The sequence below is a fragment of the Orycteropus afer genome, unplaced genomic scaffold, assembly GCF_000298275.1.
Source record: "Orycteropus afer afer isolate SDZICR_OR568_19922 unplaced genomic scaffold, OryAfe1.0 scaffold00502, whole genome shotgun sequence".
Classification (NCBI taxonomy): Eukaryota; Metazoa; Chordata; class Mammalia; order Tubulidentata; family Orycteropodidae; genus Orycteropus; species Orycteropus afer.
In genome coordinates this window covers 720,874-738,839 of record NW_006922089.1, presented here as the reverse complement: position 1 = coordinate 738,839, position 17,966 = coordinate 720,874, and the positions used below count along the sequence as shown (strand labels likewise).

At 53.9% G+C, this 17,966-nt stretch overlaps 1 protein-coding gene across 1 annotated transcript in view; it reads left to right on the top strand.

Moving 5' to 3' along the window:
* PI4KA (phosphatidylinositol 4-kinase alpha) overlaps window positions 1-17,966 on the top strand; it is a 170,336-nt gene that overhangs the window by 105,379 nt on the left and 46,991 nt on the right. Inside the window, exons 23-30 of the mRNA XM_007955458.1 lie at window positions 3,192-3,274; window positions 4,609-4,679; window positions 4,759-4,883; window positions 6,513-6,594; window positions 6,787-6,870; window positions 8,072-8,161; window positions 10,297-10,416; window positions 16,359-16,451. Coding sequence (XP_007953649.1) covers window positions 3,192-3,274; window positions 4,609-4,679; window positions 4,759-4,883; window positions 6,513-6,594; window positions 6,787-6,870; window positions 8,072-8,161; window positions 10,297-10,416; window positions 16,359-16,451 — 748 coding nt within the window. The remainder of the gene's footprint in view (window positions 1-3,191; window positions 3,275-4,608; window positions 4,680-4,758; window positions 4,884-6,512; window positions 6,595-6,786; window positions 6,871-8,071; window positions 8,162-10,296; window positions 10,417-16,358; window positions 16,452-17,966) is intronic.

Here is a 17,966-nt window from a genome sequence, read left to right as displayed (position 1 = left end):
GCACTGGGTGTGGTTGGGGCTTTGCTTCTGTGAAGATTGACAGCCTTGGAGACCCTGTGGGCAGTTCCACTCTGTCCTCTAGGGGCGCTGTGGGTCGGAATCGATTCCACCTCAGTAGGTGACGTGTGACCATGAAACCCTTGGGTCACAGAATTCTTACTTAGAGCTCAGTATGTCGAACAGATCGAGGTGGTTTTGGTAGATGTGGGAGCGAGCCCCCTTTTAGCTCCTCCTTGCCCTCCGCCTTGTCTCTCTGCCACCCCTCAACCCCAACGACAGCGGAATCTGAAAACCAGAACTCCCCTGTGACTTCTTTTCCCCAGATTGCCACAGAGCTAAGGGAGTTTTGACTTTCTTTTCTTCTTTCATTGTAAATATGTTTGTTTCTGATTGTAAAACTAACATGTAAACATTACCAAAAGCTAGGAGATATAGGGAGGGACAAAGCTCATCCCTCTCACGTGTTAATTTACTTCCTCCTGGGCTTTTTTGAAAGGAAGTATTTCCAAAGAAAACCCAACCAACGCAGAGCGCGCCGAGCCAAAACCGAGCACACGCGTGGTCTTACCCTTCACGTGTCTGGCCAGGAGGTGGCCGGGGCCCTCAGCCTCACGTGCTCAAAGGCAGGGCCGGGGCCTGCTGTCCTACTGGGTGCCTGTGAGTGCTGTGCCGTGGCTCTCAAGACAGGCCCTTGAGCGCCTGGCCAAGCAAGACCAACAGCACAGGTCCAGGCGGCTCACACCCGCCCATTGCCCGCCTGAGGCTGCCCACCAGGTTTCTGAGGCCTGTGGGTCATGAGAAACGACCCAGTTGTCTTTACTGAAGGGCCTAGCTAACATCCCCAGGCTGCGGGAGGACTTTGAGAAAAGTAAAGTAGAGAACTTCAGAAGTGACTTGAAAGCCAGGAGCATGAGAGTGTGTGGGAGAAGGCGTGTGGCTGCAGCAGCCAGACTGCCCAACGTAGTCATCACGGGCTGGTGCCGCTGGGCGTGAGGCCGGGTGTCTGCACCGAGCCCTCCACATTCTGAAGCGCCTGTCACAGGGCGCGGTTCCTACACGTGCTTGTTCCTCTCACTTCCTTTCCCCCAAAATCAAAGATACTTCTGACCAAGGAAAGGAGGATGTCTGTGGTGCATAAAATGAAGAGGGAACCAAACTGGAAACACACCTGTCACCCTTTCCTACCCTGGCTCCCTCATTCCTAAAACCCCAACTCCCACTGGGAACTCTTACTCTCCCTTCTGGAACCTTCTCTGTGTATGGAAGCACGTGTGTCCTGCACACACAAACCACGCTCGCAGACATTGAGAAAACCATCCACAGGATATGTTACATGTGTTGTCCCCATGCCCCTTGTCCTCCACGTCTCATCCCCACACCCCGTCATCCCACGCCCCACAACTTCTGCCTGTCATCCCGTGCCCTGCCTCCTCCCCATGTCATCCGCATGCCCCGCGTCTTCCACCTGTTGTCCCAGGCCCCCCCTCCTCCGCGTGTCATCCCCGTACCCCTTGTCCTCCCCGTGTTGTCCTGCACCCCACCTCCTCCCCATGTCATCCCCGTGACCCGCCACCTCCCTGTGTCCCCCCCCCACCCCACATCCTCAGCCTGTCATCCCGTGCCCCGCCTCCTCCCCACGTCGTCCCCATGCCCCACGTCCTCCCTGTGCATCCCTATACCCGGTATACTCCCCATATCTTCCCCGCGACCCACGTCCTCCACCTGTCATCCCGTGCCCTGCCTCCTCCCCATGTCATACCCATGCTCCGTCTCCTCCCCGTGTTGTCCCCACACACCGGGGCCTCCTCCCCGTGTCGTACCCACATCCTACCTCCTCACCTCGCCTGTCTCCAGGGTCACCTGTCACAGCAGGTGTGGAACTGCCTCTGGTTTGGGGCTGGCTGACAGTCACATCCCCCGGTGGATGTCCTTTGTTTTCAGTGCACATGGCCCTTTAGTTGGTTTCCACTTGGGGTTGTGCAGTCCCGCTGCTGAGAGAGTCCTTGTGTGTCCCACCCTCCTGATCTGCCGCCGGTGGCAGACCTCCTGGTCCGAGCAATGCGAGTGCCACATGTCCGCTGCCGTTCAGAGCGTTCCTGTCAGTCTGCTGTTGCTGTCGCTGCTGTCAGGGTGGCCCGGACTCGTGCTGACCCCACGCACCGAGGAAGAGAATTCTTCCTGGCCGGCTCCGCCCACTGAGTGGTGTCAGCCAGCCAGGGGTTTGTGATGAGTTGGTTTTTAGGAATCCATGACCAGGCCCTTATTCCTGGTCCACGTTGGTCTAGAAGCTCTGCTGAAACCTGTTCAGCATCAGAGCAACACGTGAGGGTCCCCTGGCTGCCCACACGGGAAGCGAGAATTCTACCACTGAACTAGGGCTGCGTTCCCTCATTCAGGTCTGTTCCCCAGACATTCAGGGCCGTTGCCCCATTAGGGTCCCTTGCGCACATGCTCAGGTCTGCTCCCTCATTAGGATTCTGCGTGTCTGTACTTGTGTCCATTCCCCTGTTGGTGCTATGTGCGTATACTCGGCTCTTCCCCTGTTCGGATTCCGTGTGTCTGTGTTTTGGTCTGTTTCCCATTAGGACTCTGTGTTACATACTTGAGTCTCTTCCCCCGTTGGGACTGTGTGTGACATACTTACGTCTGTTCTCCTTGTACAGTGCCTCATGCTCATACTTGGACCTGTTCCCCAGTTAGGATTCCACGTACATATGTTCAGATCTGTTCCCCATTGGGATTCTGGTGCCACGTTCATGTACTCGGGCCTGTTCCCATCAGGAGTCTGTGTGTTTGTGTCAGATCCGTTCCCCATTAGGACTCTGTGTTACATACTTGAGTCCATTCTCCTTGTAGGGAACCATGTGCATGTACTAGGATCTGTTTCTCATTGGGATTCCACGTGTCTGTGTTCAGGTCTGTTCATCCATTAGGATTCCATGTGTCTGTGTTCAAGTCCGTTCCCGTCGGGACTCTGTGTTACACACTGGAGCCCGTTCCCCGTCGGGACTCTGTGTTACACACTGGAGCCCGTTCCCCGTCGGGACTCTGTTACACACTGGAGCCCGTTCCCCGTCGGGACTCTGTGTTACACACTGGAGCCTGTTCCCCGTCGGGTCTCTGTGTTACGTACTTGAGTCCGTTCCCCGTCGGGACTCTGTGTTACGCACTTGAGTCTTTCCTCCTTGCAGGGTGCTCCGATCAGCAGACCCTGACCGCTTCCAGGTGATGTTCTGCTACTTTGAGGACAAGGCTATTCAGAAAGACAAGTCAGGTAAGCTGATGGTTGCTGCTTGGTGGTGCCTTGAGCTGTAGATAGCATCCATGATGATGTGATAGAAAGGAAATTTGGAGGGCACAGGTTTGGGAAACCCTGGACTATGGTGGAAGGAGCTTTGGTGGCCCAGTGCCTAAGGCACTGCGCTGCTTACCAGAAGGTTGGTGGTTCAAACCCACCAGCCACTTCCACAGAAGGAAGACTGGGCAATCTACTTCCATAAAGATCTACCGCCTCGGAAACCCAAGGAGGGTCACACGGGTGTGAGTTGGCATTGACTTGATGGCGATGGGTCTTTTGTACTATTTTTACTAGGTTGGCATAAAGCATATATCCTTATAGTAAAGAATGGCTTCTGGCCCCGCTCCTGCCCACGGGCCCTAGGCAGCGTGGTTCTGTGCCCAATGCCAGTTCTTCTGTGCCCTCCAGCACCGATGTTATGGGCCCTCTGCTGGGAGGACCCAATACTTGGGTGTCACTGATAGGCTGACTGGCTGTTATCTGGGACCTACCACCTTTGTAAGCGTCAGGAGCAGGGTGCAGAGACCACAGAACCTTTTAAAGGAACAGCCGGTGGACACATTGTCACCATCTGAACAGGAATGCAATGTCTTATCCCTATCCTGGGTGACTGAAACAAGTTTAGTTTGTCAGAAATAAGAGTTTGTAATCCTCGTTCCAGAAAAAGACAGTTTATTGTAAAATGCACAAGAAGATAGTGTGATTACACAAAAACAAACTCACTGCCGTGGAGTTGATTCTGGCTCACAGCGCCCCTAGCGGACAGAGTGGAACGTCCCCAGAGGGTCTCCAAAGCTGTCAATCTTCATGGAAGCAAAGCTCAAACCACACCCGTTGCCATGGAATTCATTCCAACTCATAGCACTCCTAGAGGACAGAGTGGAACTGCCCCACAGGACTTCCTAGGCTGTCAGTCTTCACAGAAGCAGACTAATGCATCTTCCTCCCTCAGAGCGGCTGGTGGATTCAAACCGCTGACCTTTCGGTTAGCCTCCAAATGCTTTAGACACTATACCACCAGAGCTCCTTTGTGAAAACATCAAACAAAACTGAATCGAGGTACCATCTACAAAATACCTGCGCTGGTCCGAAGTGCGTTAGGAGCTCTGAGTTAGTGCCTGTCTCGGGGTTCTGAGCCGTGCGCCATGGTGATGGAGTGGCTGATGTCAGGGAGTGGGCTGATGGGGCTGTGGGTGCCCTCTGTGCCGTCCGTGCTGCTCCTCATCAGCCCACAGTGCTCTCAGGAAACGTTTGCCCGTCTCTGGGCCCCTTGCCATGGAAGCCTCTGACCGGTGGTCCTCTCGTTTCAGGAATGATGCAATGCGTCATCGCTGTCGCCGACAAGGTGTTCGATGCTTTCCTGAACATGATGGCCGATAAAGTAAGCCCTGTCAGAGCGAAACCAGTGCCTTCCAGACCCTTCCGGGGCGGGTACTATGCAGTGTCTCCTGCACCTCTAGGCCAAGACCAAAGAGAACGAGGAGGAGCTGGAACGACATGCCCAGTTCCTGCTGGTGAATTTCAACCACATCCATAAGCGGATCCGCAGGGTGGCCGACAAGTACCTGTCAGGCCTGGTGGACAAGTGAGCGCCCCTGCTGCTTCCTGTGCTTTGTGTGCCTGCGGGTGTGCCGATTGTGTGTGTGTGTGTGTGTGTGAGTGCATGTATGTATGTGAGTGAGTGCATAGTGTGTATGTGTGAGTGTACTTTTATATGTGTGAGTGCATAGTGTGTGAGTACATGTGAGTGCATAGTATGTGTGAGTGTACATGAGTACCTAATGTGTATGAGGTGTATGAGTGTGCGAGTACACATATGTATGAGTGCATAGTATCTGTGAGTGCATGTGTGAGTGCATAGTGTGTGTACATATGTGTGTGAATGCAGTGTGTGAGTACATTGTGTGAGTGTACATAAGTACATAGTGTGTGTGTGTGTGAGTGCATGTATGAGTGTGAATGCATAGTCTGCACATATGTGTGTGTGAGTATGTTGTGTTGAGTGTACATATATGTATGAGTGAATAGTGTGATGTGAGTATATGCATGAGCGTATGGTTGAATGTGTATATAGTATGTGTGCTGGTGTGAGTGTATGTGCAAAGTACGGGTGAGTATAGTCTGTGTGTGAATGTGAACGTGTGAGTAGTTGTGTATATGGCATGTGTGAGAGTATGAGCGTAAGTACAGTATGTCTGTGCCGGTGTGTGTGTGTGTCTGAGATACACATATCAGCATGTTAGTGTAGTGGGTGTGAGTATAGTGTGTGTGTGTGTGGATATGTTTGTGGGTAGATGTGAGTATAGTGTGGGGGGAGGTAGATGTGTGAGTATATTGTGCACATGGGTAGGTGTGTGTGAGTAGGTGTGTGTCTGGTTGTGTCTTTGGGTAGGTGGATGCTGACAGATGACTACAGTGTGAGTGCATGGGTAGGTGCATGTGTACAGGTACTCATATGTGGGTGTGGCAGGGTGTGGTTAGGTGCTTGTGGCTAGGTGTGTATCGTGGGGGGAGGTGTGGATAGGTGTCCAGGGGTAGGTATGTGCAGGTACTGTGGAAGGGTACATGTATGAGTATGGGGTGAGAGTGTGGATGTGGGTGTAGGTATATGAGTATAGTGGGGGGTAGGTATGTGAATGTAGTGTGTGTGTGTGTGTGGTTATCTGTGTGTGTAAGTGCATGGATAGGTGTATGAGCACCCTGTGTAGGTGTAGTGGGTGTGTGGTAAGTGTGCATGGGTAGGTGTGTACAGGTATGATGTGTGTGTGGGGGTAGGTATGTGAGTACGGTGTGTGTGTGGTTATGCATGTGGGTAGGTGTGCATGGGTAGGTGCAGCTGGGTAGATGTGTGAGCGTATGGTGGGTTTAGCTAACTGATGATGAACAGGTGATTGGGGATGCAGGAAAGCGTCCCCCACACTCAGCCTGTTTTCTGTTTCCTCTTGGTGGGGCATGACTGGGGAGCCAGAGCTGAGCAGCTGGAGCGTCACCTTGGGGAGCAGGGGTGCAGTCTGGGTGGTTCGTGGCCGGGGTGACACACGGGTGGCCACAGGGGCCTGGGCAGCTCCTCCATCTGGTGCTACCGCCTTGCTGCAGAGTGCCTGGGAGGGGGGAGCGCGTGTGGGGACCCAGGACCTCGTCAGTCCTCAGCTGCCACAGGCGTGGCTTCCGGGGGGACCCATCCCCTGGCCCTGAGAGCTGGCTCTGGGTGCAGGTTCCCTCACTTGCTCTGGAGTGGGACAGTCTTGAAGACCATGTTGGACATCCTACAGACCCTGTCACTATCACTGAGCGCTGTGAGTACCCTGAGCCCAGACGCCACTCTGCCAGCTACCTGCCCACCATGCAGTCCTCTGACCAGGTGCCTGAGCATGACTGGTGCTACAGGGGCTGAGTGGAGGGGACCCCAGCCTGGAGCCTGCACATGGGGCGGGCGGCAGGGTGGACCACAGGGCATTTGGGGCCACAGTGTCCTTCTGTGCTTTCAGGATATTCACAAGGACCAGCCGTACTACAACATCCCTGATGTGCCCTACCGGATCACAGTTCCCGACACCTATGAGGCCCGAGAGGTAGGCCAGCGCTGCCCTGTCCATGGACAACTTTCCCTGCTAGTGTCTCACATTCCCTGCCGGATACAGTTTGCAGGGAAGTTACCTTGTGTCTGTCTCCTCGGTCATCTGAGGTGTGAGTGGGAGGAGCCCTGCCCCTCACCGAGGACACCCTGCAACGCCAGGTTACTCGCACATATAAGGTGCGCTGTGCTCCCTCCCCGTCCTTCTGTCCTCAGAGCCTGCACGCTCCCCTCAGCCCTGCTGGTTCCAGCTGCATTCTTGGTTTAGCAGCTGAAGGGTTCTCTGCTAGCAGACAGGGCTTGGCTCTCAGACCAGTAACGGTCCCATCCCTGAGCCGCTGACTACTTCTTTATCCTCACAGTGTGGTTTGTAGTTTTGGCTTTTTGCTACAGTGAGGAAGTAGACAGATACGTAGCTCCAGTGAGGTTTGTTTCTTACCCTGCAGTAGGCGTCTCCCTCTCACCCACCCACTGCCATGGAGTCGATTCTGACTCATAGCCCCTAGAGGACAGAGTAGAACTGCCCCACAGGGTCTCCAAGACTGTCAGTCTTTGTGGAAGCAAAGCCCAAACCACACCCACTGCCCTGGAGTCCATTCCGACTCCCAGCACCCCTAGAGGACAGAGTGGAACTGCCCACAGGGTCTCCAAGGCTGTCAATCTTCACGGAAGCAAAGCCCAAACCACACCCACTGCCATGGAGTCCATTCTGACCCACAGCGCCCCTAGAGAGCAGAGTGGAACTGCCCCACAGGGTCTCCAAGGCTGTCAGTCTTCATGGAAGCTGACTGCCTCATCTTTCTCCCATAGAATGTCTGGTGGGTTCAAACTACAAACTTTTTGGTTCGCAGCCAAATGCTTTAACCACTGGGCCACCAGAGGCCTTTTCTCCCTCCCTGTCTGAGTTTAATCCAGAGCCCTCACTGGGCAGGGTTGAAGCCTCAGGTCTAATAGCAGCTCCTTGGGCCTGGACCGGCCATGTCCCACTCAGAGCCTCCCTGCGGTGACGTGGCACTCAGAACCTGCCCTCCCGTCTGTCAGTGAATCGTGGGCCCTGCTGCACAGGGGCAGTGTGATGGCCTCCGCGGGACACAGGGCAGCAGCTCCTGCAGACACGGCACTGTGCTGCATGGCTGGCTCCTGTCTACTGGCACTGGTGGACAGGCCCCCCGGGCGTGTTACATCACCCCTTCTTCCAGAGCATCGTGAAGGACTTTGCTGCACGCTGTGGGATGGTTCTCCAGGAGGCCATGAAGTGGGCACCAACGGTCACCAAGTCCCACCTGCAGGTACTCTTGAGGTCATTAGAGAGTCCCCCCACTAGCCTTAGACAGATGAGGAGCTCAATACCAGCAGGGCTGGGGTGACTAACAGTCACTGGCTGCCAAGTCCACAGGGCCAGCGTCGAACCCTGCACCACAGGTTCTCAGCAGCCGGGTCCTTGGGCATCAGCTGCCAGCCGTTCCTTCCCAGGTACCTCCAGGTGGACTTGAGCCTCCAGCCTCTTGGTTGCCAGCCAAGCCCTTAACCCTTTGTACCACCTGAGGATTTGGGGACTAAATAATAAAACCAAAAACCAAACCCATTGCCATTGAGTCGATTCGACTCATAGCGACCCCTCTTTGGGTTTCCGAGGCAGTATCTCTACAGAAGTACATTGCCTATTCTTCCTTCTGAGGAGTGGCTGGTGGATTTGAACCACTAGCCTTCTGGATAGCAGTTAAATGCTTCAGGCACTTAGCACTTAGTTCCTTAAATAACCGAATAGAGACCAAAAATATCAGGCCAGTGCCTGAGAGTACTGGGAGCTTCCAAGGCAGATCTGAGTCAGGTGCCATGGGGGCAGGTGGGCTGGTGAGGTGGTAAGGAGGGCAGGTGTGTGTGGCAGGAGGCCGGGGACCCAGAGGCTCACAGGCAAGAGGTGCACCATTCTGGCAGAATGTGGAGGCGGCTGGCAGGACAGGTGAGGGCAGGAGTCAGGGGTTAGGGAAAAGCAGGGGGCAGTGTCAAACTGTCTGCCCGATGGGTGCACTCCCTGGACTGCGTGCATACATGTGCACACGAGTCGTTTTGGACAAGGGCACTGGGTGGGTGAGCACTGATGACTAAGGTAAGCCGTTGTCCCTGAGATGGCCAGGCAGAGGAGCCATGCCCTAGTGCAGACGGCAGGAGTCACCTTGAAGGGCGACGGGGGAGGATCAGGCCAGTGGGAGCCGGGTGGGGAGCGAGCTCATCGGGATGCCCTGATGGCTCCATGGAGGAGGCGAGTCACACAGCATTTCAGCTGCTGAGTTGGAATCCAGCAAGGACAGAGGCCCAGCTCCAGGGACCATGGCAGCCACCGTTTTTGTTTGTAAGAGCCCACGGGCAGTGCCTGAGGGTGGCCAGGGAGGTTCTGCCTTCCACCAGTATGCCTGAGTGGAGCAGCATTGCCCCGGGATACAGGGCCATGTGTTCTGTCGTGAGCCAGCTGGACGGAGCCGCTGGAAGATTCAGCCATGCCTGCAGTTGGTGCCCTATAGGATCGAACCAGAATAGAGGGCTGTCTATAGCAGGGGCTAGACAGAGCGGCCGGAGGGGTCGGCCACGCCCCAGCTGGAGCCCTATAGGACCAAACCAGATAGAGGGTTGTCTATAGACAGAGGCTAGACAGAGCGGCTGAACAGGTCAGCCACGCTGGAGCCCTCGTCTTGGCCGTAGAATTTTCCAGAATATGTGGTCCTTTCGCAAACTGCTGGCGTTTGCGAAACGTCCAGCTTCTGGCTTATGCCAAGGAAGAGGGCAGCTCCCGGGCTGCAGTCCCTTGCACCTGAAGGCCTCAGTGGACGAGCCATGGCTGGTCAGGAGAGTTCAGTTTCCTCTGGTGTTCTCTCAGGCTGGGCTTAGGAGGAGATGGAGGGAGAAAGCTCAAAAAATAAGCCTGACATTCTCCCAGCCCACCCCCCACCGTCCGCCCCATCACCCTGCACAGCCATGCTGTCCTGTAGCCCTTCACCTACCTCTGAGAAGCTCTCTCTCAGCCTCACCATCCCTGATCACCAGCGACCCCCATCATCATGAGTCCCCGGAGTGAGGTTGTGGGATCAGGCCCCCTCCTCAGCCCTGGCACCGTCTTGTGGGGGGGGCTCGCAGGAATTCTAGTGGGGGTTGTGCAGCTCAGCCTAAACTCCTTGGCTCCTGAGGCCTCTGGTGGCCGGCCTTGTCTCTGGCCCTTGTTCCTGGCGCTCCTTCAGTGCTGAGCCCCTGTGCTTCTGGGCCTGTGTCCCCCCACCCCTCTGTGCTCACCAGGTGTCACCCTAGACAGACTCAGACTTAGTCCCTGCTGGCTGTCCCACCCATCCCACTGCAGCAGGGGCGTGAGGGAGACGCCCCCCTCCACTTGCTTCTTTGCTTTTAAAGTAAAATGATGTTTTTCTCCTCTCAGGAATACCTGAACAAGCATCAGAACTGGGTGTCGGGACTGTCCCAGCACACAGGCTTGGCCATGGCCACCGAGAGCATCCTCCACTACGCTGGCTACAATAGGCAGAGCACAACTCTCGGGGTAGGTGCACGCCCTGAGGGGCGGGCTCCCTGCACCAGGTGCAGGCTGCAAATGGTCTTCTTTGGCTGGTGTTTTGAATATGCGCGTTCCCTCGAGAGGCTTGAGCTTACCTCATGCATGACATTCAATTTTGATATCTGGGCATCCCCATCACAACAGAGGGAAACTGGCCCCCACCAGGCCTGGGCTCCAGTATCTTGCAGTCACGTTTATCTGGAAGGCCCACTCGACTTCACAACTGGTTTGTTTCCAGCAGGGGCTAACCTGCACACGGGCGTCCTCTGGTCAGTCTTGTTCTCCCAGACAAAGCAAGAGGGCGATGGACTCGTGCCAATGAACAGGTCCTATCAAGTTGACTGCTGTCACCCCGGCATGTGTCAGAATAGAACTGATCCCTACAGCGTTTCCAGTGCCTGGTTTTGGGGAAGGAAGTTGCCAGACTTTTCTTCTCAGACATCTCTGGGTGGACTCCTGTCGCCAGCCTTTTGGTTAGCGGCCAAGCACGTCAGCCACCTCCACCACCCAGGACTCCAGCAGAGCTGTTCAGCACCCTAGCTCACAAGAGACATGACAGTGTGGGGTCAGAAGAGGCAGTTGGCAGCTGGTGCTCTGGCTGGCAGTGTGTTTTGGAGCGTGGTGGCCTCGGTCACCAGCACCGGATGGATACTCCTGGTTAACTGGGACGGGGCATCTCTGTGCGGCTCACGTGATTTGTCACGCTCTCACAGAAGTGTAGTGCAGGCAGGTTGGCTGGCTGTCTCGTGAGCGTGTGACATGGTGGAGATGCCGAGGTTGAGAACCTGGGAGGGAGGGGTGCCAGGACCACTCCGCGACTCCTCATCATGCCACTGACCTCCAGCTAGGAGGTGGAGCCAGAGTCAGACCCTGGGTACGGGACCGTGGCTGGGGCCAGAGCAGACATCCTCTCATTCCTGATCGGGTCACCGGAGCGCTCAGTGAACATTCTTCGTGTTTCTTCTAAAGCCATCAGTATCTACAGACGTGGCCTGCTCAGCCACACACAGCCGAGTTTGTGGCCGGGTTGCCGCCCTGATCCCTCCCACTCTGACAGGGCAGGGGTACAGGTCACTGCTGGGCATGGCTCCCAGACCTAGGACTCTGGACACTGAGGACACATACAAAGGCCAGACGCAGAGCTTGTAAACTTAAGGAAGTTTGTGACAGGTGGCCGTCCTTTGCTAGGCTGATCCCCAAGAGGTCGGTTTTGCCTACAAGGTTTTAATCATCATCCTCAAAAATTCATTAAGCTGGGTGTTTTTGTTCCCTAGTGCTGCTGTAACATACCACAAATGGAGGTCTTAACAAATAGGAGTTTATGTCTTAGAGTTTAGGAGTGTGGAAGTCCTAGTTCAAAGTGCCAGTCTCTAGAGGCTGGGTGAAAGCCCCTCAACTTTGGGCTTCAGCTCTGCCTCTTGCTCCTGGGCCACTGGAGCTGGAGGCTTCTCTTAACTCAGGCAGCTGCTGGCTGCTGAGGCTGCCAAACCCAAGATTCACAAGTAAAATGGCACAGTTCCAATGTTACCAAACCACACAGCAGGCCACTAATTCAAGTCCAGAGACAGTTCCAGGATCAGCAGACAACATAGCAGGCTGCTGAATAAGACTTGACTACATGTAGGGTCCAAGCATGCCAGAAATCTCAGAGACCTTTCTCAACTTTTCTCCTTATCTACTGGCACCAGACCACATCCCAAAGGCAGCTACTCAGCTGCTCCAATAGATTCCACCATGGAGTTGTTGACCAGTCTCATACTGGGAATTACTACATCCAGTTGCCCAGCCAAGTTGACACAAGCTTAACTACAACCCCAGGCTTCCCTCCTCTGCTGTGAACAGGAAACGACATGATTGTGTTGTGTTCCGAGTGTTGGAGTGCTTGAAACCCTGGCTGACACAGCCCCTGCTCTGTGGGCAGCAGGTAGACTGTAGGCTCCCCACTGAGCAACTCCTAGTATCACTCGGAATATTCCAGAAAGCAAGAGCCGCCTCAGAGGGACAGTGTTGGGAGCTAGGTGTCAGGCCATGCCGCCAGAGGACTGAGTCATCAGGTGCCACCGGACCCCTCAGTACCTGGGTGCTGGGCCCCACGCCCCTCAGGCCAGCTTGCCTTGTGACAGCAGAGTGGGGGGAGCTGGCTCACACAGTGGCCTGCCCCAGCAGCCGAGAAATGTCATGTTCTTCTTTTGCTGATATATTGAGTATGTGGATTACCTCTAGAGGTTTGAGCTTCATTTATTCTTGAGATCAGATTTCTGTTTCTGAGTAGAATGAATGTTATGGATAACACTGTGAATACCAGAACACTTAATTATGCTCATGAGGAAGCTGTACATAGATCAGGAGGCTGTTGTTCAAACAGAACAAGGGGATACTGCGTGGTTTGAAATCATGAAGGGAGTGTGTCAGTGTTGTATCCTTTCACCATACTTAATCAATCTGTGTGCTGAGCAAATAATCCGAGAAGCTGGACTACATGAAGAGGAACGTGGCATCAGGATTGGAGGAAGACTCATTAACCACCTGCGATAAGCAGATGACGCAACCTTGCTTGCTGACAGTGAAGATGACATGAAGCACTTACTGATAAAGATTAAAGACTACAGTCTGCAGTATGTATTACACCTCAACATAAAACAAAAATCCTCACAACTGGACTAATAAGCAACATCATAATAAATGGAGGAAAGGTTGAAGTTGTCAAGGATTTCATTTTACTTGGATCCATAATCAGTGCCCACGGAAGCTGCAGTCAGGAAATCAAATGTCATATTGCACTGGACAAATCTGCTTCAAAAGACCTCTTTAAAGTGTTGAAGAGCAAAGATGTCACTCTGAAGACTCAGGTGTGCCTGTCCCAAACCATAGTAGTTTCAGTCACCTCATATGCATGTAAATTCTTTACAGTGAATAAGCAAAACTGAAGAAGAGTTGATGCCTTTGAATTGTGATGTTGGTGAAGAATACTGAAAATACAGCGGACTGCCAGACGAACAAACAAGTCTGCCTTGGAAGAAGTACAGCAAGCATACTTCTTAGAAGTGAGGATAGTGAGACTTTATCTCTCATGCTTTGGTCATGTGATCAGGAAGGACCAGTCCCTGGACAGGGACTTGGAAAAGAGTCAGAGAAACAGAGGATGACCTGTGTCGTGATAGACTGACACGTGGCTGCAGCGATGGGCTTAGGCATAGCAAGGATTGTGAGGATAGTGCAGGCCCAGGCAGTGTTTCGTTCCGTTGTACATGGGATCGCTGTGAGTCACGACCAACTTGATGGCACCTAACAATGACATCTTTTCAAGAAACTGGTAGCTGGTGTGGACTTTTAGTAAAAAGGTGCTGAGGGGAAGGTGAGAAAATTGGTCATTTCTCCACAGCCTCCCATGAGCCAGACCAAGCCATAGCTGAATTGCATGATAGTAGTGATGTCTTAGGCTGGGATTGCTAGAGAAGTGAAAGCAGCAAAGTTTATATACAGAGAGAGAGATTTATCTCAAGGAAATGGCTCATGCACTTGCAGGAGCTGGCAAGTCCCAAGTCCAGGGGTCAGACATCAGGCTGGAGGCTTCTCCTGATTCATGTAACTGCAGGGGCTGCTGAACCCAAGATCAGCAGGCAGTATGGCAGGCCGCTGGTTCAAGTCCAAAGAACCTGAGGTCAGATGATGACGAGCCAGGTGCAGGATCAAGATTGAGCAAAAGGCAGAGAGTTCTGCCAGGAGGTCCATATATAGTGGGAGCAGGCCACACCCCCAAGGAAACACCCTTTTCACTGATTGGCTGCTGCTAGCAGATCTCACAGAGTTGATTACATTATATCAGATCTCATGGGAGATGATAACATCATAACTCCCAGACCACTGAGAATCATGGCCCAGCTACATTCACATACAACCTTCACAATCACAAGGGACAAGCTGGGGTGAGGAAGAGGGATCCTTGAAACTCCTGGGTCTGAGGGTGGGGGACACTGCTGCAACAGTGTGATGGGGCTCCTGCCCTGTGCCCTGGCTTTGCTGGACAGAGTAGGGGGAACCAGGTACAGAAAGAGGAATAGGGCTGGAGAAGGGACTCAGGGAAAGAGTAGCTTTAGGGCTTTGAGGTGGGGCCGCACAGATGAGGCTACCAGTGTTGACATTCCTGGCCTAGCTGTTTCTGGTGGATCTGGGTTTCACACTTGCCTTTCTGTGTCTGCCCACAGGCTCTGTGACTCCCACCTGTGGCCTTTTGGGGCCACCGGCACCGTGTTTCCCATGACACGGCCATCTGGAATGATCTGCCAGCCAAATCCCTGGTCAGACCATCCATTCTCAGGGGGCCTCTTATTCCCAAAATGAGTGTCGGTGCCCACTGCTGCATGCAGGCATGCACAGTGCAAGCTGGTCGGATTATCACACGCCCTGCGAGGTGTGTGCCCTTACTGTCTCCATTACATGAGGACATGGATAAGGGATGGCTCATGCCATTGGGGGCCAGGAGCTGGCAGGAGCCTGGGCCTGCCCTCTGACCACAGTGGACACAGCGCAGTAGCCACCTCCTGTCGAGAATGTGTGCATCAGCCTGCAGCCTGACGGACACTCCTCCAATCCCAGCCCCCCTAAAACCCTTTTGGTGGGGGACCTTGTTGGTTTGTCTAGTTAGTGGTTTATGCCCCCTTCCCCTCCCACCTGTGGAAGCCATCAGAGAATGTTTCTTTTTGTGTGAAACTCTTTTCTTGGCGTTTTACAGTAGTGGGTTCATTCAGTAGTTGTCCATTTGGAATTGACTAACTTTACTCAGCCTAATGGCCTCTGAGTTCCCCTGTGTTGTAAGGTGTTTCACAGATTCATGGTTGTTCTTTAATGTTTTGTAGTATTCCCCTGGGAGCTCTGGTGGCATGGTACCTAAGGCATTTGACTGCTAACCAGAAGGCTGGCGGTTCAAACCCACCAGCCACTCCTTGGAAGGAAGACTGGGCAATCTACTTCTGTGGTGTGAGCACCTCAGAAACCCAAGGAGGGGTCGCTATGAGTCAAATTGACTCGACGGCAGGTTTGGTTTCTGGTTTGGAGTATTTCATTGTGTGCTTGGACGAGGGCTTGTAGATCCGTTCCTTTGTGGACGGGCACTTAGGTGATTTCCGTCTTTTTGCTGTTGTAAGTAGTGCCGCCATGAACACGGGCACCTAGTGTTTGAATGTCCAAATGAATGACATGTCCTCACTGCCCCTGGTTCCAGACCACACTGTTGACACTCACTTCTCTGAACTCATGCGCCGGCCCCATGGGGTGTTCCTGCTGGTCCTCGTGGTCCTGTGACGTGCTGCAGAAGCTTGTCCCTGCTGCGCCCCACTGCCTCTTCACAAGGTGTCCCCCTCTGGTGCCCTGACCACACGCAGCCCCACCCCGTGTGGTCACTTCTTCCCCCCTTTGGCACCTTTTTGTCTCCATCTATTTATTAGACACTGCCCTGGTTGGTCACGTCCTCACCTTCTCAGCTCCTGCACCTTCTGAACATTACATAGATACCACAACCCGGCATAACGTGCTGAAATGAGCTGTTGCAGTGTTGCCATGTGATTACGGTTGTCACAGCAACCTAGTGGTGGTCTTGTCCACAAAGTCCTGCCCACACCGGGAGTGGGCATATGGTTGTCCATATGGTTGTCAGGCAACCTAGTGGCAGCTTGGTGGCAGAGTCCTGCCTGCACCAGGAGTGGGCGTGTGGAGAGAACAGTGAAGCCCTAACCCCAGCTGCCTCTGGAGAGACTTCCCAGGCCACAGTGCTTCCCTCCCCAGCCTTGCGCCACACCATGAGTGTTCCAGAATGTTCCATCTGATTCACCTGCCAGCACTGAAGACTTTTAACAGCCATGACTTCTCCGTTGTGTATAGCCATGGAAGATGTGGCTGGGTCTGAAATGCTCGCTGGTCCTTGTCCACAGGCAACTCAGCTAACTGAGCGTCCGGCCTGCGTGAAGAAGGACTACTCCAACTTCATGGCATCCCTGAATCTGCGCAACCGCTATGCTGGAGAGGTACTGCCCCTCATTCCACAGGTCCTTCTGGGTGGAGCGGGAATGAGGGGTCGGGGGGACGTGGAGGAGGACACAGTAGAACTTGTCCAGTGGGCTCGTGGACCTGGGGCTGCAGACACACCTGGGAGCATTCTAGAACAGGTATACTTTGGGACCTCCACAGGAGAGTGGCCCTGTGGACACATGCTCTGGCTACCCAGAAGCATCCTGATTTGTTGGCAGTTCTTTCCTCAGTTGTAGCTGTGTGTCACTCTGGGTGACACGTAAGTCCAGTGCCACAGAGAGGGAACTGAGGCCCTGAGACTGAATGACTTGCCAGAGTCACAGAGGCAGGACCAGATGGGGAGCCATGTCTCCTGACCCATGTTTGGGACTCCTGTCTTCACACCACAGGGAGCACCAGCCTGGTCAACCAGTCGCTTCCCCTCTGTGGGACTGTTTCTTCATCTGTAGGTCCCGGAAGGGAGTGTGCGCCATTCTTGAGGCCCCTGGCAACCCAGAAAGGCCATCGGGCCTGTCGTCTCTGTGTCCCTGTGGGGGGGTTGGCAGTGCTCCCCCTGCTGGGCTTGTTGACCCAACGGCTGGTCTTCCATGTGACCCTTGGCAGGTGGGACCTGGATCCACTCACCTTCCACCACATACACTTCTCAGTCTCAGGACGGCTTTTACACCCCACCCCCCACTGTGCTCAGTGCACCAGCAGGAAGGGTGTCTTTTAAGGGGCTTTTTGTTTGATTCTGTTTTTCAAATTTTCTGTTTTCATTTAAAAATTTTTTAATTCCGCAAAATCACATTTGGTAAATTTTGTCATACAATTGTAAACAACTAGAAACATCAACAGGTCAGTCCTTCACTTTTTGATTAACTCTGAACGGCAGGCAGTGACGGCAAACTGCTAACCTCGCTTTTAAGCCACCCGCTCCTCCCCGCTCAGAGACCAGAGGGCTGCACTCCGGACCTTGAAGCCAGACCCAGATCCCTCCTCATTGTGCAACACAGACTGTCGGGTGACTCATCTACACCTGTACCCAACAGTCTCGATCCCCTAGTGCCGCTGTAACAGAAAAATACCACAAACGGGTGGCTTTAACAAACAGAGATGTATTCTCACAGTTTAGGAAACTGGAAGTTGGAGTTCTAAGTCCCAGCTCTGGGGGCCAGGTGAAGGCCCTCGCCCTTGGGCTTCAGCTCTGCCTCTGGCTCCCGGCCCACTGGAGCTGGAGGCTTCTCCTGACTCAGGCAGCTGCTGGCTGCGGAGGCTGACAGACCCAAGGTCAACAAGTAAACGGCACAGTCCCGAGATTATCAAGCAACATGGCAGGCCACGGGTTAAACAGTCCCAAGATCGGCAGACCACAGATGACCTGTCCAAATGCAGGGCCCAGATGTGCCAAGCAGCTTGAGACCTTTCTCAAAGCTTCTCCTTATCTCCTGGCAGCAGCCCCCATCCCTAAGGCATCTGCTCAGCTGGTCCAGCAGATCCCACCACGGAGGTGATGACAGTCTCATCCAGCC